At 37.8% G+C, this 23,157-nt stretch overlaps 1 protein-coding gene and 1 non-coding gene across 2 annotated transcripts; both read right to left on the reverse strand.

Annotated features, from left to right (window-relative positions):
• Window positions 1-13,006: 13,006 nt before the first annotated feature.
• Window positions 13,007-13,090, reverse strand: TRNAL-CAA (transfer RNA leucine (anticodon CAA)). Its single transcript has one exon. It is a non-coding gene; the product is annotated as a tRNA-Leu (tRNA).
• A 283-nt stretch (window positions 13,091-13,373) lies between these two features.
• Window positions 13,374-21,510, reverse strand: LOC104608982 (anthranilate synthase alpha subunit 1, chloroplastic-like). Its single transcript, XM_010275114.3, has 11 exons — window positions 20,712-21,510; window positions 20,389-20,579; window positions 20,112-20,301; window positions 19,114-19,265; window positions 18,772-18,887; window positions 18,423-18,669; window positions 18,263-18,319; window positions 17,796-17,948; window positions 16,517-16,597; window positions 16,180-16,266; window positions 13,374-13,943 (listed from the first exon to the last, which is right to left on the reverse strand). The coding sequence occupies exons 1-11, from the start codon at window positions 20,908-20,910 to the stop codon at window positions 13,620-13,622; spliced, it is 1,797 nt and encodes a 598-aa protein (XP_010273416.1). The 5' UTR covers window positions 20,911-21,510; the 3' UTR covers window positions 13,374-13,619.
• Between the last annotated feature and the right edge of the window lie 1,647 nt (window positions 21,511-23,157).

Consider the following 23,157-nt stretch of genomic DNA (forward strand, 5'->3'; position numbering starts at 1 on the left):
GACTACACTAGGTTGAAACACACAACAATACTGATGTCACACAACCCACACTTCGACACCTATCGGCCGCATTCGACAGCGTCTAAAGGCAAATGGGCTCGGGCTTCGAATGGTCGGGTGGATGACGCCCCTGACACAAGCACTACGCTGACCATTGGGTCATTCCATTCCGATATGTGTATCCAGACTATGCTGAAACACACAACAAACTGCTACCATGCAAACCACACTTCACACCAATAGGCCACATCCTCCCAAGTCCGAATGCAAATGGGCCTGGGCTTCGGATGATCGGGTGGCTGACGCCCCCAACACAAGTACTACGTTGACCATTGGGTCATTCCATTCCAGTATGTGCATCGACACTAGGATGAAATACAAATCGATACTAGTATCACCCAAACCCCACTCCGACACCTATCAACCGTGGCCGCGCGTGTCCACAGACAAATGGGCCCGGGCTTCAGATTGTCGGGTGCCCAAGGCCCCCGACACAAGAACTACGCTGACCATTCAATCATTCCATTCCGGTATGTCCAAAACATAATCCACCAACTGTGAACTACACTATACTAAAGCACACAACAATATTGTTACCATGCAAACTACAATTCCACACCTATCCGCCACGGCTGCCCATGTCCATAGGCAAATGGGCCCGACCTTCGGATGCCCGGGTGCCCGAGGCCATCGACACAAACACTACATTTATAATTGGGTCATCCCATTCCGGTATGTGCATCCACACTAGGCTGAAACACACAACAATACTTCAATAATAAAAACCACACTTCCACAACTATCAGTCACGTTTGACCGCATCCGAAGGCAAATGGACCCGGGCTTCGGATGGCAGAGTGATAGAGGCCCGTCATTCCATTCTGGTATGTGCAAAAACTAGTCCACCAAGTGTGGACTACAATAGGCTGAAACACACAACAATACTGATGTCATGCAAACCACACTTTGACACTTATTGGCCTCGTCCGACAGCGTCCTAAGGTAAATGGGCCCGTGGTTCAAATGGCTAGGTGGCTGATGCCCCTGACATAAGCACTGCACTGACCATTGGATCATTCCATTCTGGTATGTAGAAAAAATGGTCCACCAAATGTAGACTACACTATGCTGAAACACACAACAATGCTGATGTCACGCAAACCACATTTTGACACCTATCGGCCACGTCTAACAGCATCCGAAGGTAAATGGGCCTGGGCTTCAGATGGTTGGGTGGACGTCGCCCCCGACACAGGCACTGCGCTGCCATTGGGTCATTCCATTCCGGTATGTGCATCCACACTAGGCTGAAACACACAACAAACTATTGCCATGCAAACCACAATTCCACACCTATGGACCGCATCTACCCCCGTTCGAAGGAAAATGGGCCTAGGCTTCGGATGGCCAGTGGCCGATGTCCCCGACACAAGCACTACGCTGACCATTTGGTCATTTCATTCCGGTATGTGCATCGACATTCGGATGAAACACAAATCGGTATTGGTATCACATTCACCTATCAGCCGCGTCCGTGCGCGTCCGAAGACAAATGGGCTCGGGCTTCAAATGGCTAGGTGCCCGAGGTCCCCAACATAAGAGCTACGCTGACCATTGGGTGATTCCATTCTGGTGTGCAAAAAATAATCCACCAAGTGTGGACTACACTAGGCTGAAACGCACAACAATATTGTTGCCACGCAAACCAAAATTCAACATCTATCGGCCTCATCCGCCCGCGTCCAAAGGCAACTAGGCCCGGCTTTTGGATGGTCGGGTGCTCGAGGCCCCCGTTACAAGCACTATGTTGATCATTGGGTCATTCCATTATAGTATGTGCATCCACACCAGGCTGAAACACACATCAATACTGCTATAATGCAAACCACACTTCCACACCTATCGGTCATGTCTGATCGGGTCTGAAGAACAATGGGCCTAGACTCCGGATGGCCGGGTGCACGATTCCCCCAAAACAAGCACTTCATTGACCATTGGGTCATTCCATTTCGGTATGTGCATCCACACTAGGATGAAACACAAATCGGAACTGGTATCACGCAAACCACACTTCGACACCTATTCAGCCGCGTCCGCATGCGTCCGAAGATAAATGGGCCCGGGCTTCGGATGGTCGAGTTGCTGATGCCCCTGACACAAACACTATACTGACTATTGGGTCATTCCATCTCAGTATGTGCATCGACAGTAAGCTGAAACACACAACGATACTGATCCCATGTAAACCACACATCCATACTTAATGGTCGCGTCAGCCCACGTCCAAAGGCAAATGGGCCCGGGGTTCGGGTGGTCCGATCCCTGAGTCCCCCCGACACATGCTCTATAATGATCATTGGTTGATTCCATCTCAATGTGTGCACAAAATAATCCACCAAATGTGCACTACTCTAGGTCGAAACTCATAAGGTACTATTCCCATGCAAACCATCCATCCACACCTATCGGCCGCATCCTTCCACGTCTGAAGGCAAATGGACCCGGGCTTCAAATGGCTAGGTACCCGAGGCCCCTGACACAAACACTATAATGCCACTGGGTCATTTCATCTCATTAAGTGCATAAAATAATCCACCAAATGTAGATTACACTAAGTTGAAAAACACAACAATACTAAACCACACATCCACACCTATCGTACGCGTCCGCCCGCGTCCAAAGCCAAATGGGCCCAGGGTTCGGGTGGTCTGGTCCCTGAGGCCCTCAACAAATGCACTATAATGAACATTGGGTCAATCCACCTCCGTATGTGCATTAAATAATCCACCAAACACTAATTTTGATTTCGTTATTATTGACTTGTTGTTAAGTCCTACATATCGATGTATGTATTTAGCAAGATAAATCATTTATGGTGGAAGTTGATAAACGTATTAACATGACAAATAAAGACTAATTAGATAAAAATATGGTAAATGTTTAGACACAGTCCGATCTCATTAATGGTGACCGCTTCCATCATTTCGTGTACCGATATTTCGCAAGCTTCCACCTCGTCGTGCAATTGCAAAAACTCACGTCTCAATGCTAGATATGTTGTCCTCACGTCCTCTAGTTCAGCCTCCCGTTCAAGGCAAATACGTTGGTATTCTTTCATGGCATAAAAGTTTGCATCCCTTATGTTGATCCGACGGTGTGATCGCTGATATTGGATGGCGACTCCGGCAGCCATTTCAATGGATGCATCGGGAGCATCGGTTGTGTCCCCATAGAAGCTTCTCACATCGTTCCATGAAGTTACAGTAACCACTGCGTAAAATTTGTTGCCCAAAGTATTTATGGTAAATCTTGGAGGTGGGAGGTGGCAAGCAGCCGCAGTTCGCCTCAAGATATCAAGTAAGGATACTTGGACCTCATAGGGTTCCTCCATTTGAAACTACAAAACAAAACAATATAAAAAAAAATTCTAAGAACATGTAAAAAGTGATAACAAAAATGATATTAGTTTCATTAATAACTTAGAAAACTGGGGAAAAAATTCTTGTCGTTGCTCAGTTACATGGAATAATAAAGATAACAAAAGAGAGAAAATGGAAAGAATGACAGCGAAGGTAGAAACAAAGAGAGTTAGAATCTTACATTGTGTGAACAACTTGGTTGATTGAATGCTTCAAACGAGATCAAAATAAAGATAAAAAAAATGAAGGGAAATGCGTCAGATGAAGGGAAATGCGGGATTTACAGATAAAAATGACATAGTGCGAGGAAAGAAATAATGTTAGAATCTTACCTTCTCTTCCACTACTCGAATGAAAAGGTTCAGTCTTCGGATGTCGCGTATAAAATAGTGAGTAAAACTAGTAGAAACCAGTGAGTAAAAGTAGATTTTTGTCAAATACAAACAAACGCCGGTGAACGGAAGAAAGGAAGAAGGAAGTTGGGAGGGGAGAGATAAGATTAACCGCAGTGGGATGTTATGTGTATTCCTGGGTTCTTCTTCAAACGAACGCCAGTGGCAGCCCCCACTTGCAGAAACTGTCGTCTCTTTCAAACGAAGGACGTTGGGAGGAGAGAGATTAACTGCGGCGGGATATTAAATGAGGGGCATTTCTGGGTTTTCCATGGAGGGCCGATAGTCAATTGGGTGTCAGGGGTATTTCGGGTATTTAACATGGGTGTGGGCCAATGGAGTTGACGGAATTATGAATTTGCAGTGTATAAAAAATAGAAATTTATAAAGGAGTAAATTTTCATGATTGGTTCCAATGGCTGGGCCAATGGAGTTGGGTAAAATTCTTGTTTAGAATTCCGATAATTCGTATTTTTATCTTTTTTTCATTTGATTGGGAAAATATTTAATTTTCAAAAGATTTTGCCCCAAAAATATGCAGGAAGACTGTTTTGGGCTATTTTCAAAAAACTCTAAATAGAGTTTTTCTTTTTTTTTTCTTTTCGTCTTGGGCTGATAAGATTTTTATGTAAAAGCTCACTACGTCTTTTGGTTGTCAAATCTCGCAAAAGATCATTCTAAAAAGACTTACCAAACGGCACCATAATGTGGTTTAGACATTGACATGTTCACTTGTGATTGGTTAAGTAGTATGGTTTAGATGCCAATATTCATAACAGATTATAAAAACAACATTTCTATTAACTCATTTATTATAGACCATGAGCGTTAGACTTGTTACAATAAAATTCTTGTTAAGTGCTAGTATGTGAAAATCATATGATATGAAAATGAATTGTAACCACACAACCCCCTCTAACTCTATTGGCATAGGTGCCACTTTTACACCCCGAGTCCCACTTTATGACCCCATTCCTATGAAATGAGAGGTTGAGGTTTTTCTATATATTATGATTCTAACAAGCTAGTATAACCCATTTTTCTTTTTCTAATAACTTGGAGACCATCCATCCGGGTAACACTGTCGTGGATGGTCTTTGAACCAATTTAACATGAGTTTGTCAAACTTCCCTGTAGAATCAAGATTGGTGAAAAAAGTTTTGGGTTATGAGCACTAGCACCTAGTATTAAGGCTTCGTTCACTTTTCGTTAAATTACTTATCCGGATAAATGCAATTACCTGGGTAAGTTTTTCTTGGGAAACACATACCTAGGTAAGTGTATTTACCCATGTTCCTTTATTTCCCAAGTAAAAAAAGGAAATTACCATTTTAACCAAAAAAAATTCATTATTAATGTTAGACAGTGTATGCCCTTAGCTCCAATCAGAATGATATACCTTATGACATTTAATGTAAATGAATAAAGTACATATTTGATTCATGTTATTATGGTGTGTTTCTGTATAATACCCTTAAACTTAACACATATGAGACTCGTGTTAATTTAGAATCTTCACAGTCGTTGGATAGATCTGGGGAGATTTATCCTGCCAAGGCTGACACTGATGTGCCGCCAAGTTGGTTGGGGTGGCTTGTCTCAGCTGCCAGGGTGAGACCTGAGGTACATGCAGTGTAAATTTTCTTGAAACCCTGAATCGAACCAGAATTCCAGTATTGCCCTGAACCTTAGAGATAGATGGGCAAAATTTGAATGTTACACCTGACCCCTAGACTCGATTATGATACTGCACTAGGTGTCGGATTGGGTTGTCTTTGAAATGTCAATCAGTGAGATCCTTAGAGGGTGTCAAAACCTAGGTATGTTGGGACAGTCCGAGAATTCATCTGAGTAGGTGATCATAGTGGCAGGATCAGCCCCTTTGTCAGACAAAGTGAATGATCAAGGATGCACTCTTTCTGATGGAAACCAAAGCTGCCGGCAGCCGATTTCAACCGTTGAAATTTGTTTTGCAAAATATATTTATATAGAGATATACACACACACACACACATATATATATATATATATATATATATATATATATATATATATATATATTATGGTTTCAAAATGTTTGCAAAAGGTTTTAATTCCCGGGATCCATGTGAGTAGAGAGTGCAGCACTGTATCTTGCAGCCGAGGGAGAGGTCCTCTCTTGTCGGGCAGTGTTTGATCATTATGGGCTAAGAGGTTAAGTGTAAGACCATTGAGGGTAATACCTGATGGGCTAATCTTGCATCTGCCTACAGTCATTGGGTTTTTATAAGGTGGCTTGACCCAGGGACCATTTAGTGTAAATGTTGGGCCCATTAAGAGCCCATGGTGATGGACTCAGGGGTTCACTGTCTCCTACAGTAAATTCGGCCAAGCCTTGTAACAGAGGCTGGGCTGAACCCATGTGGCTGATGTGTAGATCAATGTTTGGGTCCCACGCCATATAAGGATACCCAACTGGACAACAGTTTGGAGGATAAGTGAGCACATGGACTTAATGGGCCTAAAGCCCAATTCGAAATGGTTTAATATGATTAATTAAAGAGGGGTGGTTCTGGGATTTAGATTAGCAGATAGGATAAGGGATTTAGATTAGTAGATCCAAATAGAGATTTGGATCAAGAAACTCCTAATCAGATTAGGATGGCTGATCTTTATCTGCAGATAAGATAAGGGATTATCCTTATTCTTAAAGAGAGCTCATATCCAAATACAAGATTTGGATTAGGAAACTCCTAATGGGATTAGGAGAATCTCTCTTTAAGGCTATAAATAGAGGAAAAGGGCAAATCCTAGTTCATCCTTCAAGAATACTAATTCAAGAGAGAAGACAATTGTAGTTGGACTGACGCCATCTTTTGCTCTTGCCTTCTCATGTTGTTGCCGCCATTGCCAGTTCGATCTCCACCTGTAGGAACAACCAAAAAAGGTTCTTGATATCAGTTTTTTGAGAAAAATTGATCTGAAGTCATGCTCACTCGCCCTCCATCAGATTCTTGGTGAAGAATCAGGTTCTTGTTGAAGAACCACCCTGCTGATTCTGCTCCACCCTACGCTGTGTCATCTTCAGTGGGAGCAATCTTCGGAGATCTCCTTGGGCGTGAACACCTTCATTGGGAGTTAGTACTATTCTGTATCATGTACTTCCCTCTCCTACCTTTTGGTTTCAGATCTAGTCTGGTTTAGTGTTCAAGATTGATCCTTGAAAATGTAGTTTTCTAAAATAGGGAATGTGATTCCTACATGGGAGAGAGAGAAATTTTTGAAATTTCGCCCAACCTACCTATAGGGTTCGGCTATCCATATGATGAATCTCTCATCCCTTCAATTAAAATGGGCATTTTTGTCCCATTTAAGTGTTGAAAACTTCCCCCCAAGTGGGAAAGTTTTTTACCCACCTAGGAGATGGGTATCATTTACCCGAGTAAGTAATACCCAAGAAAATAAACCTTCCATGATCCCCACATTAATCTGAAAAAATGAACATGTAATTTTTGGTCAATGGGAACTAAAACCCCATTGACCAACTTTCCCTCCTCTCAAAATCCGAAAAAAGAATGCCCCTTAAGCTCCTTCTCGGACTTTTAACTTTTACAAAAAGAAAAGCCAGAGAGAGAGAGAGAGAGAGAGAGAGAGAGAAAAGGTTGTTGGACTTTTAAGTTAAGCATGGGTTCAGCTGTATTAAGAAATAAACCCTAAAGATATAAAATGGCATATGAAATGTTGGCTCAAGTCTCATTCATTTGCAATGTTTTTGAACCGTCGTTGACCCAGACGGTCAGATCGTTCAGCCCCGTCCAAGCAACCGGTTCCGTTCCACCCCTAACCCATTCTTGGGTCAAAAACTGTTGACTTTGTCAGAAAACCGCTGACCCAAGTGATCAAACCGTCAATTCGTTTGACTCGGATAGCGGTTCGTGGTTTAAGAAATTGCAGAGGGAGGAGAAACTCTGACTCTCTGAGTCTGAGATCTGATATCTAGGAGAAAAGAAGAAGAAATTGCAGTTGAGATCTGAGAAAAAATTGAAAAATCGATCTCGGATCTCAAATCTATCTTCCACGTTGGTACCGCCGTTGCTATCTCGTCGTCGCTGGTGAACATCAAATGATTCTCCTCCTCTTCCTTCTTCTTCCCTCTTTCCCTCTTTCTTTCCTTCCTTTTTTTTCTCCCATTTTCCTTTTATTTTTCCTTTCTCCTTCCTTTCTTTCTTTCCTTCTTTTCTTCTTTCTCAGCTGACAAAAACTCTCTTCTCCACTTCTCTTTTCTCATATATAAGTATATATAACTACCTGCTAGTTTGCCCTAATGCAAACCATTCGAGCCATTCAATCCAGACGATCAAACCGCTGACCCAGAAACTGGTAGCCAGAACGATTCCGTTTCCGGTCAGTTTTTAAAACCTTGTTCATTTGTTATAATAAAATAAACAAAAAAAAACAAATCTCACTTTATGACACAACTATCACCATTTTCTTCGTGCATTTTTGGAAAAAAACTAAATTGTCTGAAGTGGGACTTCAACCCACGCCTCCTTTCGAAGACGAAAAAAGAAGGGGTTCAATCATGATAACCGAAAAAAGATGACCATTCACATTCATGTGGTATTCATCAAAATTTACAAGGGTGCTTTAATTGATCAAAAATCTTTACAAGACGAAGGATAGCACATCCCCACAAATCACGGGTCAACAACTTGATTCGCCTCGCGACTGTAAACCAGTTCATTCTCAAAACTCCATCTCCAAGCAGTTATGAATGATATTTTTGAGGTTCCAATTTCCAAAGTGGTGCAGCCACTTGTTGCAGGGAAGCAATGACAGGTTTTGAGTCTCCCTCTATAACAATAGATAGCCTTTTAAGCTGATTTTAACATCACAGAAGAACGAGAAGATCCAATATAGGAGCTCAGTTTCATTCTATTTATGGACTCTTGGGATCGTTCTTTGATTAGGCTTATTTTCTGTTTAGTCTTTTTTGCTTTGTTTTGTCTCCAATTATCAAAAAAAAAAACTCTTGAAACCTATTTCAATCAAGTAGATATAAATGGCCGGAAATTAATACTTTGTACATGTGGAAACACCTATTTCAATCAATGTTTTAAATCCAATCTAAAACAGGACGTGTTCTGGCCACTGGTTTTCATGTTGATGGTTCGATTGTCTGGTTTGAACAGACAATCCGTTTTAATAAAAAAGTAATTAAAATAAAAACAATAAAAAGCATTGAATGGGTCAAATGGGTCATGGTTCGACTGTCCAGATTAATGAGTCATTGACCAATTCAACGGTTTTTGGCTAAGGACCAAATTTAGATAAAACGAAATCAGTTGCCCAGACGATTCCCGTGCCAAATGATCTGACCGTCCGGATCAACAACTGTTCGAAAACATTGATTTTAATAAGTAAATGCAAAAAGATTTCTGCTTTGAAAAGAAGAGCTGTATGGTAAATTCTTGAAAAGTATACGTGATGCCACCCATAGGGGTACAAACGGAGTAGATCATGATCCATTCCAAATTTGAATTCGGTCTAATTTTATCAGATACGAATACCCCCCCTTGGGTTGGATTTTTGAATCAGATCAGATCACAAAATAAGATATGTTTCAAAATCAGATCGAATTCGAATTGTTCCTTATCCAATCCAAAATACATGCATTTAATTTTTAAGAGTTTAAGTTAAACCTTAAAATATTAATGTTTAAGTTAAAACATTTTTAAAGAATTTAAGTTAAACCTTAAACATTGAAATAAGGTGAGTAAAAAATATCAAACATACTAACAAGAGAAAAAATAAATAAGACAATAAGACAAATAGTTAAACTGAAGTAATAAATTTAATAATTAATTATGATAATATTTTTATAATTATAAAGTAATAAAATTTAATTTCTATTTAAAATGATTAACATAATAGAAAATTCAAAATAAACTACTATTTTTTAATTTTAACAATAATAATTATTTAAACTAATTACAATAATATTACTTAATTTATAATAACAAATTTTAGCATTATTAAAAATTTTAAACAATAATAAACTTAGCATAATACCATAAATTAAATTATACATCAATGACAATTTATTAAATAAAACAAAATTTAATAAAAGTAAGAAATATTAATTTAAATAAAATTATAAAATAATGTAAAATAAAATCAACAACCCATGTTCAATATGAGTTTGCCTTCACCCTACCCAGGCCCCTCGTTTTGCCACATCATTAGTCTCTTAGCCTTTGGCCACGCCACCCTACCTCCCATTTCATTGTCGTAACAAAGGTAAAAACTTCCCAAACATTAAAAATATAGGATAATTAAGATAATTAATATATCAATTTATTTTATTATTTTTAGTAATTAATTAGTCATAAACACATAAATTTTTGAAAGTTAATTTATTCATACCAATAATTATTGAACAATCAATAAGTAATGAAACATTAATTATTAATGACATTTAAAATTTTTTCATATTTAAATATTAATTTATTATTTATTAGTATTATTAGTATCATATGAAATTAATAATAATATATTATTATTATTATTATCTGAAATTGATAATTATTACCTGAAATTTCCAGAAAATTAATTCTGACCAATTTTTAGTAGTTTCCAGTAATTCATAGGTAATTTCAAAAAAAATGTTGAATTTGAATGAATTTTAGTAATAAAAATTATTTATTGATATTTTCATTTACATTGGTTCTAACTATATTTATAATTTCCATTAATATTCAGAAAATTTAATATTTTTTGAAAATCATTAAATTGGAAAATATTGATAATTACCATAACTAATTATTGGTAATTTGGTAATTATTAAATTGGATAATTATTGAAAAATTTTAATATTCATAATTTACATTTGATAATTATTAATATTTTCCATAATTATTGGTAATTTACATTGGTTTTTAGCATTTATTGGGAAATTTTAATTTAGTGATTTCCATAAACTAATTTTCATGTTTTTGATAATTTATTTTAGTGAAAGTTCATTTAAAAAAATTCTAATTTACTAAAAAAAATTATTTTTCTTATTTACAATTTGAAAGCCAAGAAGATATTGATAGAGCATTAACAAGACTTTTAGAGAATAAAACCCTATTTAGGGACCTCACCTATCAGCTTAAGCTTTTGGGTTATTAATGATTCTTTGAGACATGTCCATAGAAAATAATGAACACAGAGGAGGGCAATCATTTCATATGCCAAAATGAGTACCATGAGATGGTACCAAAAGCAACACCAATCTTTAAAACCCAATCCACCATACATCTTGGGTTCAATCAGAGATTCCCATTTCTTTAGATAAATGCGATGCTCTGTATCAGAAAAACCCCACCAAAAATTGTGAGATAGGGTAGTAAGCTTGTCAAAAAGAGATGAAACGAGAAGCTTGGTACTCATAATACAAGAAAAACCCCACCAAAAATAATGAACACATAGTATTTATTTATTTATTTTTTATCAAAGTAGCCCAACCAACATGTTACAAAAATCAACTATCAAGTCATCCTCTTTATTGCTGTGAATGTCATGAAGACTACAACTAAGTTAAATCTCATTTCTTTTCATTGTCTGTACCCCAAGAAAGGATGTTAGCATTATCCATTTTTTTTACTATGGAGGATTTTTCATAGCTTACTTGTCCAGACCATGAGAAAAAGTCATATTTTAGCACGTATTTGATTTAGTGCATTTCAATTATCATAGAGTTCCTTCGATCCAAAAATTAAAATATCATCTGCATACATAATATGTTGAAGTACAACTCTTAATCCCAACTTAACATCATGCAAAGATCATCAAGCCCCATGATAATAGTCTAGAGAGAACATTCGCAGTAGGGGTGTCAATTGGACTGGATTTGATCCAATCCGATCCAGTCCAATCTGAGCCCATTATAAATGGACCAGGTCCAATCCAACCCAATGAATGTTTTGAATCAATTTGGACCAGTCCAATTCAATGTTTGGACCCATCCAATCTAATTCAAATTCATTTTGATTTAGATTGGTTTCAATTCGAATCCGGTCCATTGATACATACTCTTATCTGATAGCAATGGATCAGATATGGCTTAATCCAACCCAATCCAATATAAATTTGTTACAGACCGGCCAGGTCTAATCCAATCTAATAAATATTTTGGATCGGATTAGTCCAATCCAATATATCTTGTTAGTCCATCTGATCCGTCCAAATTGATTTTGGACTGGACGAGGTCCAATCCAAAACTGGTCCATTGACACCCTTAAATTCCGCAACCAAGATAAATAAATATGGTGAGAATAATGTCATTTACGAAAATAGAGTAGTCTGTTGAAATGCATTGCATAACCAAATGACAAGATTGCTCTAAATTTAAACCCCCATCAAAAAATATCACTCCATTTTATCATAAGCCTTACTAAGGTCAAGTTTTAGAATGAAATACCTATGTTTACTTTTAATTTTCCTTAAAACTCCATTACTTGAGAAACAATTACTCCATTATCAATGGTACTCTTAATTACTTGGAGTGAAAGCATTTTGCATTGAAATATGGCGAGACAGATACCTTTGAGACGGGTAGTAATGAGTTTTGTCACTATTTTATCAGTGAGATTGATTAATCCAATGGGCTTAATCAGAAGCAAACTCCACACTTACCTTTTGGGTCAGAACAACATGAGTACCATTGATGTGTTTAAAATCCTCTGCGTAGAAAAAAACTGGGTACTATTGCCATATTGACCCAGAGCTTTAGTGGGTTCAGTGGCAAAGAGAGAACCCTTGATTTCAGTGTGCCAATAATTAATAAATATGTTCAAGCTCACGCACCAAGTGGCATTCCTCTACCAATGGTTCAATCAGTGCAGACAGAGCATTGAATATGATTTATTTGGGTTCTTTGGATTTCCATCTCCAGTCCCCATGAGTGTGAGAAGCCCATTGATGAAGAGATTCCATCTCCAGTCCATTATTTTGGTTCACTGCAAGTCTGCAACCAAGCCTCTCAAAGGTCATCTTTGAAACCTTCTTTTTTTTTAGAAATTATTGGCCCAGCTGTTTCAAGAAATACAAGCTTCAAGTTAAAGATATAAAATGGTATATGGAATGTTTGGCCCAAGTCTCATTTCATTTGTCCATTGAATGAGATGACTATCACCATTTTTTTTCATGCATTTATATATATAAATGCCAAAATGTCAGAAGTGGGATTTGAACCCACGCCTTCTCTCGAAGACCAGAACTTGAGTCTGGCGCCTTGGACCACTCGGCCATCCTGACAGCGACAAATATCATTTCTCTCATACATTTCTTATTGTCGTGGACAGATTTAAGAAACTCCCATCAACTTTCTCTACTTTTCTTATTTTTTCCTCTACCTTCCAAAGATAAAGAACCACGACAAAAATGAAGAGCCAGTAGTAGACCAATGATCTCTTTACACGAAAGGACTTGCAGCTCAAAAACAATTATATGTAGGTAGAAACAATACTCCATTAAACCCAGACACCTTGAACTCTCAGTAGTTGTGATATCATGAATGGATTTAGTTTCCTCATTTAGATATTGATAAATTGAAAAACTTCTAATAAAATATTAAACACAGTTTGCATGAATGCTTGGTAAAGCAAGAAAAGAAAAAAGTTGGCATGCATGTTTGGATACAAAATCAACACTAGATACGGAAGTGTTCGACATGGACAAAACACCTTTTTACATATTGACCAATATTAGACATGATTGACTATAAGCAGCTACCCGCATCCAAATCCATGTTTAACTGAATGCAGTGCCATTTAGAGGCAAGCACTCATTTCTCAATGAATGTAGAGTCTGCTAGGTCAATAGCCCGGGCAAGAGCAGCTGCTTTGTTCTCACACTCTCTTTGCTCATCATCTGGGTCACTATCAGCCACAATCCCAGCTCCAGCTTGAAGGTGGGCAATCCACTCCCGTCGCTTGTTTGCGTCCTTGTATGAGTACATAGTATCATATCGAGTCCCAGTAGGGAAAACAATGGTTCTAAGAGCCAGAGCTATGTCCATATTGTCATAAAAAGAAATGTAACCAAATCCACCACTATATGGCCCTCGCCTTGTGACCTCTAGTCGATCTATCAACTCCATTGCTTTGACCTGTTTTCCATAGAGTTTCCAATGAGAGTGCACATGATAGAATACCCTAATATAGGAGTAGAAACAAGTGAACTAATGCCACGTATCATGGAGTATGAAATACAATTGAACAAGAAAATGCTAACACATAGACAGACCTAGGCTCTAGCTTCAAGTTTGGGCACAAGAATTCATATTTCCATAGACAAACCAACACACTACTGAGAAAAAACTGCTATAGAAACAATTGAACAATGAAATACTAACACATGGACTGAGGTACTGGCATCACTTTAGGTACAGCCATACAGGAATTCATATTTCAATGGTGGACATAACCAACTAGAAGACTCGAGAAAGGTTTGGCATTTTATACATATTACTGTCACCAAGTACCGAGTTTTTAATTGGAATACTCTAATCATAACTAATGCCACGTATCATGGAGTATGAAATACAATTTATCCCACTGAAACTCTTAACAAAATACCACCATATAGCATAATCAACACGTATCATATTTTGGAAAATCTCCAATTTTTCAAACCTCTTCATCTGAGACAGGGAAAAAGCTAGCATAAAGAAATATGATAGATTAAATGAGCAGCAGAATACATCACCTAATCGTCTGACCATATCTTTTAACTCTTCCCATTGGCAAAATTGTAGTAGTTGGAACTTTGTTCGTTTTTTTTTTTTTTTGATAATAAAAGAAAAAGGAACTCATTAAAGAAAAAAGAAAGTACAAAAGGAAGGTTGAAACACCAATCCCTTCATAGTACAAAAGGAAGAAACTAAAAGACCTAAAACGCAACTTACATCTCAACCAAACCCTTCATCAACCCCAAAACACAACGAATTAGCCTAACACACATACCACCCAAGCCCTACCAAAGATTGAAACACCAATCCCTTTAACCCATTATTCAAAAGATTCCATAGAACCTACAACAACTCAAACAGCAAAGGACCACCTTACAAAAAGCCACACTTAAATCCCTCCCTTCAAATACTTCCTTCTGCAATGAAGATATTTTTTGTGACTGGAAACGTACCTAACATGCAATGAAGATGCATTTTGTCTCGTTTTAATTTCTTTAGTTTTTCTTGTGATATTGAAACAGGGATGCACTGGTCCTGGGCATCCTTGGTTCCTTTACATGTGCCTCTTTCTTCAAAGCCCTTCTACAACCTTCTTCTAGTCCTAGGCCTTCTTTCCCGGTTGAGGAAGTACAGGGGGAACCGGTTCTGCCAAGGGTTGGGGCACTGTGCTAGGAAAGTCTTGGGAAGAATTAACACTTGCGATCAGGTGGAGTGGTGGACTCCCCCACCAAGTCTACATAGCCTCTTCGACTCTCCTGCTGGTAGCTGAACAAATAAGAGGGGAAGGATATTATGGAGGTGTACAACAGCGGTGGTTTACTAGACAATCTGGGAGGAAAGGCACCAAAGAATATTTGCTGAAAAGGAGAGCAGAGAGGCACTTATAGAAGCGGTCACTTCCAGAGTGATTCATTAGGAAAAAAATGGTGGAGATATTTAATGAGTTTCAGACAGGGACTCTATTGAATAATTGGCAGGAAGTGGCAGCCTCAGCTCCAATCAAAAGTATTGTGCAACCTTTATGGTCTCCGCCTTGTGCAGGTTTTATCAAGCTAAACTTTCATGGTAGAACCGTAGCGGTGAGGATAACCCTGGACCTTCAGGGATTGGTGGAGTTTTTTGTCAGAGGAAGGTTCAGCAATAGCTACGTTTTCTGACCCAATTGGTGATGGGGACTCACTTAGAGCAGAAATTTTGGTTTTGATGGAGGGTGTGAAAAGGGCCAAGAAACTAAATATAAACAGGTTGATCATTGAAGGAGACTCTAAAGTTGTAATAGGATGGCTGGGGAAGGAAGATGATAGTATGTGGATTTACACCAATGAATGAAGACTTTTCAAGAGGCTGCTGACTCGGGGCATGCAGGTGACACTGCAGTGGGTAAAAAGATGCACTAATTCCTTTGCAGATGCTCTTGCTAAACAAGGGATGGGAAGAAATCATTTGCTTTGGGCTATGTTGTAATCTTGTATTTATTTGGGAGAGAGTTGAGAGAGTTTACCTCTCCCCACCTTTGTACTTGATTCAAATCCGTTAATGAAAAATTCCTGTTATTGATAAAAAAAAGGGATGTGCTAGTTTTTCTTATAATATTGAAACAAGATGCATTTTGTCTTGTTTCAATTTTAATTAGAACCAAGACAATTAGATAAACCTTTGGTGCACCGCTGACTGTTCCAACAGGCAATGCAGCACGCAAAGCATCCCAGCAAGTAAGATCATCAAGCAATTCACCAGTAACCTGCCAAAGGACCCATAGATTTTTTTAATTAAATTCTTAAACAGATATGTACTAATCATATTTGAAGAGAACAGGTTGTCTAACATTAGGAGAACCAATATCATCCATAACATGGACATCAGAAAGGATCATATCCATGAACAATATTATCACAAAAGGTTAGGAACCACACATTGAAATATGCATGATATTTTTAGTTCTTCCATGCTCAAGTTACACCAAAATCCAGAAAATGCAAGAAGTTTCTTACCGTGGAGCTGATATGCATTACATGAGAATATCGTTCAATATTCATAAGCTTCTCCACCTTCACAGAGCCAGATTTGGATACCTGCAGATAATAACTTCTTTTAGATAAAAGCTCGTTTGTAAACAAGCAATAATTCATGGGTAAAATAGGTACAATTTTTAGGAGTGCAAAGTAGAAATGACATAGTTATAGCCTACATATTTATGACACCAGCACTAAATATGTATTAGATTAAGGAAATAAAAAATATGTAGCATGTACAGTTTAAGAAAAACATGTAGCAAGATTCAAAATTTTGACATGATACAAAACAGTAATGGGTGTACCATATCATATTGGGAGGTCAGCGATACACCTTTTTTAAGGCTTTTTCCAAAAACTTCCAATTTTAAATGTTAAATGCCATTAAAACCACCCTCTGTGAATATCTCAAAGTAAAAAAAAAAAAAAAAAAAAAAAAAAAAAAAAAAAAAAACAACAACAACAACAACAACAAATTTAGTGTTTGATGGTATTGAAACACTCAATACACATTTCGTGCATATTGGGTGTATCGATATTTTGAATTTTGGTTGGAAGCAAGTTGGTAATAAGACACCTTGTTCTCGGTGCTTGCACCAATGTTGCAATGACCTTATTCGAAAGCTTTTTGTTCCTATAAAAATCATGTTAGTTTGAAATGTACAACTATTAGATTATATGTCAAAATGCTTTCTAAATTAGGGGGCACGGCAAAATGCTAGGTCTATATCCAGTTCACCCATCCCAAGACCCTGGATAGCTGGGACCAGCATTGGTATGGTATGGCCCTACCTATTTCCCAGTTTGTTTGATCTCACTTCTACCTATTCTTCAAAACTAAAATCATCAAGAAGTATAGCATCATTAGTCTTCACATTTCAGTCATCCAAGGGAATCAAGAATATATGTTGAAGCAGATTTTTACTATGACCTAGCCCTGAATTGGGTTGGAGATCAATTTCTTCTCCAAACTCTAAAACTGGAAAAGAAAAAGGAAGAAAGCATAGCAAACTAGGTTGAAAAGGACCCAACTATTCAAAGCTCCTTCGATCATGAAACCTGAAGTACATTAGAGGGTAACACCAAACAGGCAGACCTAACTACTCACACTTCCAAAATCTAAAACCCATCCACCTATAAGTACAACGAAATATATATATATAAGTCAGTATGAGTAGCATTATGATTTGAAGGATTGAACATGTAACCCTGCACAACAAATTTGAACATAGATGATGAACATTATAATAGGAGAAACCTTTCCAACATCATTCCGTCCCAAATCTACTAGCATAATGTGTTCTGCACATTGCTTTTCATCATTCAGCAGCTGCTTTTCCATCATATCATCCTCCTTGTCTGTCTTTCCTCTTCTAACAGTCCCAGCAAGTGGTCGATTAGTAATCTTCCCCTGGCAATAAGAACAGAATAGGATGCTATAGTTGGTAAATGCTGAGGAAGAGGTGAACCATAAACATTGGAAGCGTCTATACAAAATGACATCATCTTGAAAAGCAATGAAATAGGAACGTCTATGTGAAGCTCATAAAAGTCTTCTTTAAGAACACAATATGAAAGATATAGTTCTAACTTAAAAAGGATTTCATATCACTTCTATAGAATTAAGTACATTTGTGAAATTATAAAAATCCATAAACAAGTTGTTCATGTAATGGAGAAAAAACTCTTAAGCACATCAAGCAGTAACTCAGCAAATCTGTTTACCTTCTTCACACGAGTAAGAATTTCAGGGCTTGATGCAACAAGAATACATCCTCTAGCCTTAATGAAAGAAAAATATAAAAGAAAAATCAGTTACAACAGACACTAAACTCATATAAAAAAACATACATTATGTAAACCTACAAAAGAAAAGTAGACACACCTGTAAGTAAGTCATATACGGACTTGGATTTACAACTCTCAAAGCCCTGTATATCTCAAATGGGTCTGCAAATGTTCGGCGCTCAAATCTTTGACTTAAAACAATCTGGAAAATATCACCTGCTAGGATATGTTCTTTTGCCTGTGCTACTACTTTCTTGTAATCTTCACTTGTCATATTTGATTTCTTTACTAAAGAACCAAAATGGCGGGTGTGTAATTTCACAGAACCTGAAGATAGCCTTGGCCTAACAACAATGATAAATCAAATAAACTAGGAGTCAGCATTCATGGAAACAATAGGAAGAAAGATAGATAAGAAAGCAGTATACTGAGTTATCTTTACTAACGGATCAATATCTTGCACTTTAGACACTAAAATTTCTAAGCGGTTCAATCCATCATTGTAGGCTTCATCAACTGAGGAGTACCGATCTAGCCACACCCAATGGATCACATATGCTTTCTGATGGAAAGAAGAACACCCAAGAGAGTCTCAATCAGATTAGCAATTAGAAACCTTCAAACAATTCAGAATGAAATCTACAGCCAAAGCTACAAGTACTATGGGATGAGCATCATGTATAGTTCCACATAGTTTAATTTGGCATGACAAGCAATGGACAAGGAGCATAACAGACCTAGGCTTATCTTCTTTGCTTTAAGAGTCGGAATTGATAGGAAAAAAGTACCTTTTCCACATGATCAAACACTATAACATCATCATAGAGGCCTAGGTGAACATCAGCCAGGTTTCTATCATTTTCAGGTGCACTTGAGAAAGGAAGCTTTTTCTTCTCAACATACCTCACTGTATCATATGAGAAGTAACCAACCCAGCCACCTGTTTAGATGGCATAAATTAAAATTATATTTGTTTAAGAAAAATTAGTGATTGAGACTGAAATGAGTAGAGAGAGAACAAGTTTTTCTCTACTGTTCTACAACTTGGAAAATGAATGTGGTGATATAAATAGCATAAACAATTCATTTGTAAATCAGGTCACTACTTCAAATAGTAACAATTGCATGAACCAATTAGTAGGAAATTACTCTAGCATAAACAATTCATTGGTGGTTTCAGTGAGTCAGTGACTAAAACTACCCAAAAGACTAGAAAATATTAATGGTTCTAATACTAGAAGATATGTGAAAGAATGAGAAGAATCTGAGTTTTGGTTTCAGTGTGTCTCAATGTAAACTCAATATGAGTTTACTAGATTAATTTTAGAAAACTATAACTACTGAGACCAGTAAAACTTATTCATTTTATCATCTGAGCAGCAAAAGAATCAAGCTATCTTTCATGATCCCAAAATGCCAACTACCCCCAAAACCCAATGCAAATGATCCAAGAACTCTAATCTAAGGCCATTGCCAACTTAGCACAACAACATTGATTTGGGAGTATGTGATATAAATTTTCATAAGTCTTAGAAGATAAAAAATTACATATAATCGAAATATATACTAGAAAGATCAAGAGGCTCTAAAGTTGAGCTATCATAAAAATAAGAAGCAAATTCACAAACTGCACATTGCTAGCAACAATTCTTTTTTAATAATGTATGCAGTATGTATGACAAATTCCTCAAAAGGATTCTATGCTATTTATTAAGATAAGATGTAACCACAATAGGAACTTGAGATTAAAACATGCCACTACGATGTTTCAATACAATGGAATTACCAACAAATGCATCTGGAAGCTCATCAACACGTTGGGGCCTCCACTTCTCCATAATTCTCCGAGGAACTACCATTGGATCATCAACATATTCCTCTGTCCTACTCCCTTCCTCATGGTCCATGATTGTAACGAAGTTATCCTTTGCCACAACTTCCATTTTCGGCTGAGCTCCAATCACACTATACCGTCCCTAAGAGAACGAAATCAAAAACAGAATAAATAAAAGGCGAAGAAGTACGATAACTTTCAAGGAAAGAAAGAAAGAATGGAAGCTTACAACATTCGAAGCTCGAAAACCCTGCTCGACTGTTTCGAACAAAAAGCTTGGAGCTTCTCGATCATCTTCTTTAACCAGGCATCGGTAAGCAAGCACAGGAGTTAGGTGGTCTGAGAAAATGCAGCGATAGAGTGGAATTAAGTTTTTTCCGTTCTTTGAAGCTTCTGTAAACTTCACTGCGCCATCTTCAGCTAAAGCATTAGAACCAGGAAAAAAATCAAATACAAGAAATTGAAGGTAAAACAATTCTAAATAACACACAGAATCAATTAAAGCGATAAACTAAAAAAAGGATCTCTTTTTCAGCGAACAGAGAGAGATACCTAACGACGGATAAGAGAGAGCTGAACACTTTACAGTGAGCTGAGTCAGGTTACACGACCGAGAGTGGGAAAGGAAGCGGGAGATAGGCAAAGTAAGAGAGCATATCGATCTTCTGCTGCAAAGTGAGCCGACAGAAACCTTTGTAGATGAACGACTACGTGGTGGGAGAAAATGGGGTGAAACCGCTAAGGTTTCCATCTTCAGAGCATCCAATGGAACAAGAAAAATGGACAGAGATTTTCAGTAATGTGGCATCAAATCTCAACACTAACCACGTCCCATGGTTGATGGGCCTCACTTAAGCAATCAGACAAAGTTATGGAGGTGGAAAAAAGTAAAGAGAAAAATGTTATGGAGGTGGCATCAAACAGCCGTTCAATGAATGGAAAAAAGTAAAGAGAAAAAAAAATTGAATCGGACTGTAATGGAGGTGGAAATATGGCGCTTAGTGTGGTAGTTATTAAGGAAGAAATTCCAGCCGAAGCAGACTTTAATGGCGGAGATGTAGAGTTCGAAGTGGCGCTTTTCAATGATCGAAACCGTGATTTGTGGGTTATTAGTAGACTGGTTTAGTAGTGGCGGCGGGGATGCTTTGAGGCGCTGGTTTGGTCATTTTAACTGCAGCAAAGTGCACGAGAACAGAAACAAGTAACCGCCGGTGAGGTTGACGATGAGTTCCGGTGATTGAGAATGGGGTTTGAGATAGGAATTAATCGAGAATAATTAGGGCTTCTTGGCTCTTAAACCCAAGCTTGACTAAAAGAAAAGAAACTAGAGAGGTTGAAGACGACAAACGGTACTCCTCCCTCACGGTGAATCGACTCTCTAAGGTACGTTTGGATTTTGGAAGTAATACAAATGCAAATATACAAAATATTATAAGGTTTTGCATTCTATGTATTTGCATTTTTACTCCTTCCAAACTCAGCCTAACTATTCAAACATACCCTCTCAAAATACTTAAAAGCATTTTTGACGAATATTGACGAAAAGAAAGGAAAAAAACACAAATATCCTTAAGTATTCATTAAAATTTCAGAACATGCCCCCCTCCTTTGCCCATGGTCCCAAATGGGACTCACAAATCACAATGAAAACTGTTCTGATAGGTAGTTCAGCCGGGTGTGTATAATTTTGTTTCCAGTTCATTTGGACTTTTTAGCATCCTTCAATGTCAAATCTCTTCGGTCAGAGTTCACATCCTGTCAACCCATGGGCTCACGGAAGCGTGAACCCACTAGTAAGAATAGAACACATCAGCACCTTCAAAAGTTATTAACGTCTTTAGACGTTAGTTGAATGATTCCACTTGAAGACACCAAATGACAAATTATTTAACTGATCGAAGCATCCAATATCCTCCTCTTCTCCTCCGAGCCTTAACCCAAAGAAGCATCCTGCGGTACGTCCGTGAATCCGAATACTCTCCCTCCCATTGCCCCGATGGCAGCAAAAAATCCGACGATAAGTATGTTTGTCTTCTTCTTCTTCCACTTGTTAAACGGGAAAAAGACAGAAAAACAACACTAATCAGTTATCAGAAAAGCAATCCAATCTGCTCTATTGGAGCAAGAAACATGTAAACCCGAGTAGTGGGAGAGGACAATTTATGAGCCCGACAAATGGCGATGAAGTTCTGAATAAATTTGTGTAATATTTCAATGGTTTTGGGTAATTAATTTTCCTTTTTGGAAAGGAAAATAGTTGCTAGACTAGATATACTCGTTGGAAGATTCTGAAAACCGAATCTAAAAATCCAATTTATAGTTTGAACAGCCACTTACCACTCTAAGGAGTTAGGATTTGGTAGCCACACTTGTCACATGAGTACTGTGTTCAGATCATTGCATGGATGGCCATGGGAGTTGTAGTTAAAAGAAGATCCATTTAAAAATGAAGTAGGTAGAAACTTCAAAAGCTTCAGAGAAGTTTTTGCTTATACCAGATAGAAAGACTACTCCATCAGGTTCAAAGAAGAGGAAAAAGAAAAAAAGATTCGAAGAAGAGGAAGAAGAAGACAAGTATACTCACTGCCGGCTGGAGTTCTTGTCACCGTTGGTACTACTCCATCAGGTTCAAAGAATAGGAAAAAGAAAAAAAAAATTGAAGAAGAGGAAGAAGAAGACAAGTATACTTACCGTCAACTGGAGTTCTTGTCACCGTTGGTGGATTCCATGTTCACAAACATCGATATGCAATGATATTGCCAATGAGATGTTTCTCTAGGTTAGGACTCGAAGGAGAGGAGGGAATGGAAGGGAAGATCTGTTAAGTGATTTTTGTCTTTTTTTGTTTTGTCTCTGGGTCAACTGGATTCCTTCATCTAACGGTTGAAAGCCCAATAATCTAAAGTTGCCGACGTGTTCTTTTCTTATTGGTGGGTTCACATGATGCGAACTCCTTTAGTCACTCAGGCACAAACAAGGTAACCTATAATGGGTTACA

Source organism: Nelumbo nucifera, chromosome 3 (genome assembly GCF_055504915.1).
Source record: "Nelumbo nucifera cultivar China Antique chromosome 3, China Antique-T2T, whole genome shotgun sequence".
NCBI lineage: Eukaryota > Viridiplantae > Streptophyta > Magnoliopsida > Proteales > Nelumbonaceae > Nelumbo > Nelumbo nucifera.

Excerpts from the sequence above, each read along its gene's own strand:
- LOC104608982 (XM_010275114.3), bottom strand. The coding sequence starts at position 20,910 with ATGGAAACCTTAGCGGTTTCACCCCATTTTCTCCCACCACGTAGTCGT. Across the intron at positions 16,267-16,516 it reads TAATGCATATCAGCTCCACG|GTTACTGGTGAATTGCTTGA; the intron begins GTAAGAAACTTC and ends GTCCTTTGGCAG. Across the intron at positions 13,944-16,179 it reads CAGTCAGCGGTGCACCAAAG|GTCAAAGCAATGGAGTTGAT; the intron begins GTTTATCTAATT and ends TATGGAAAACAG.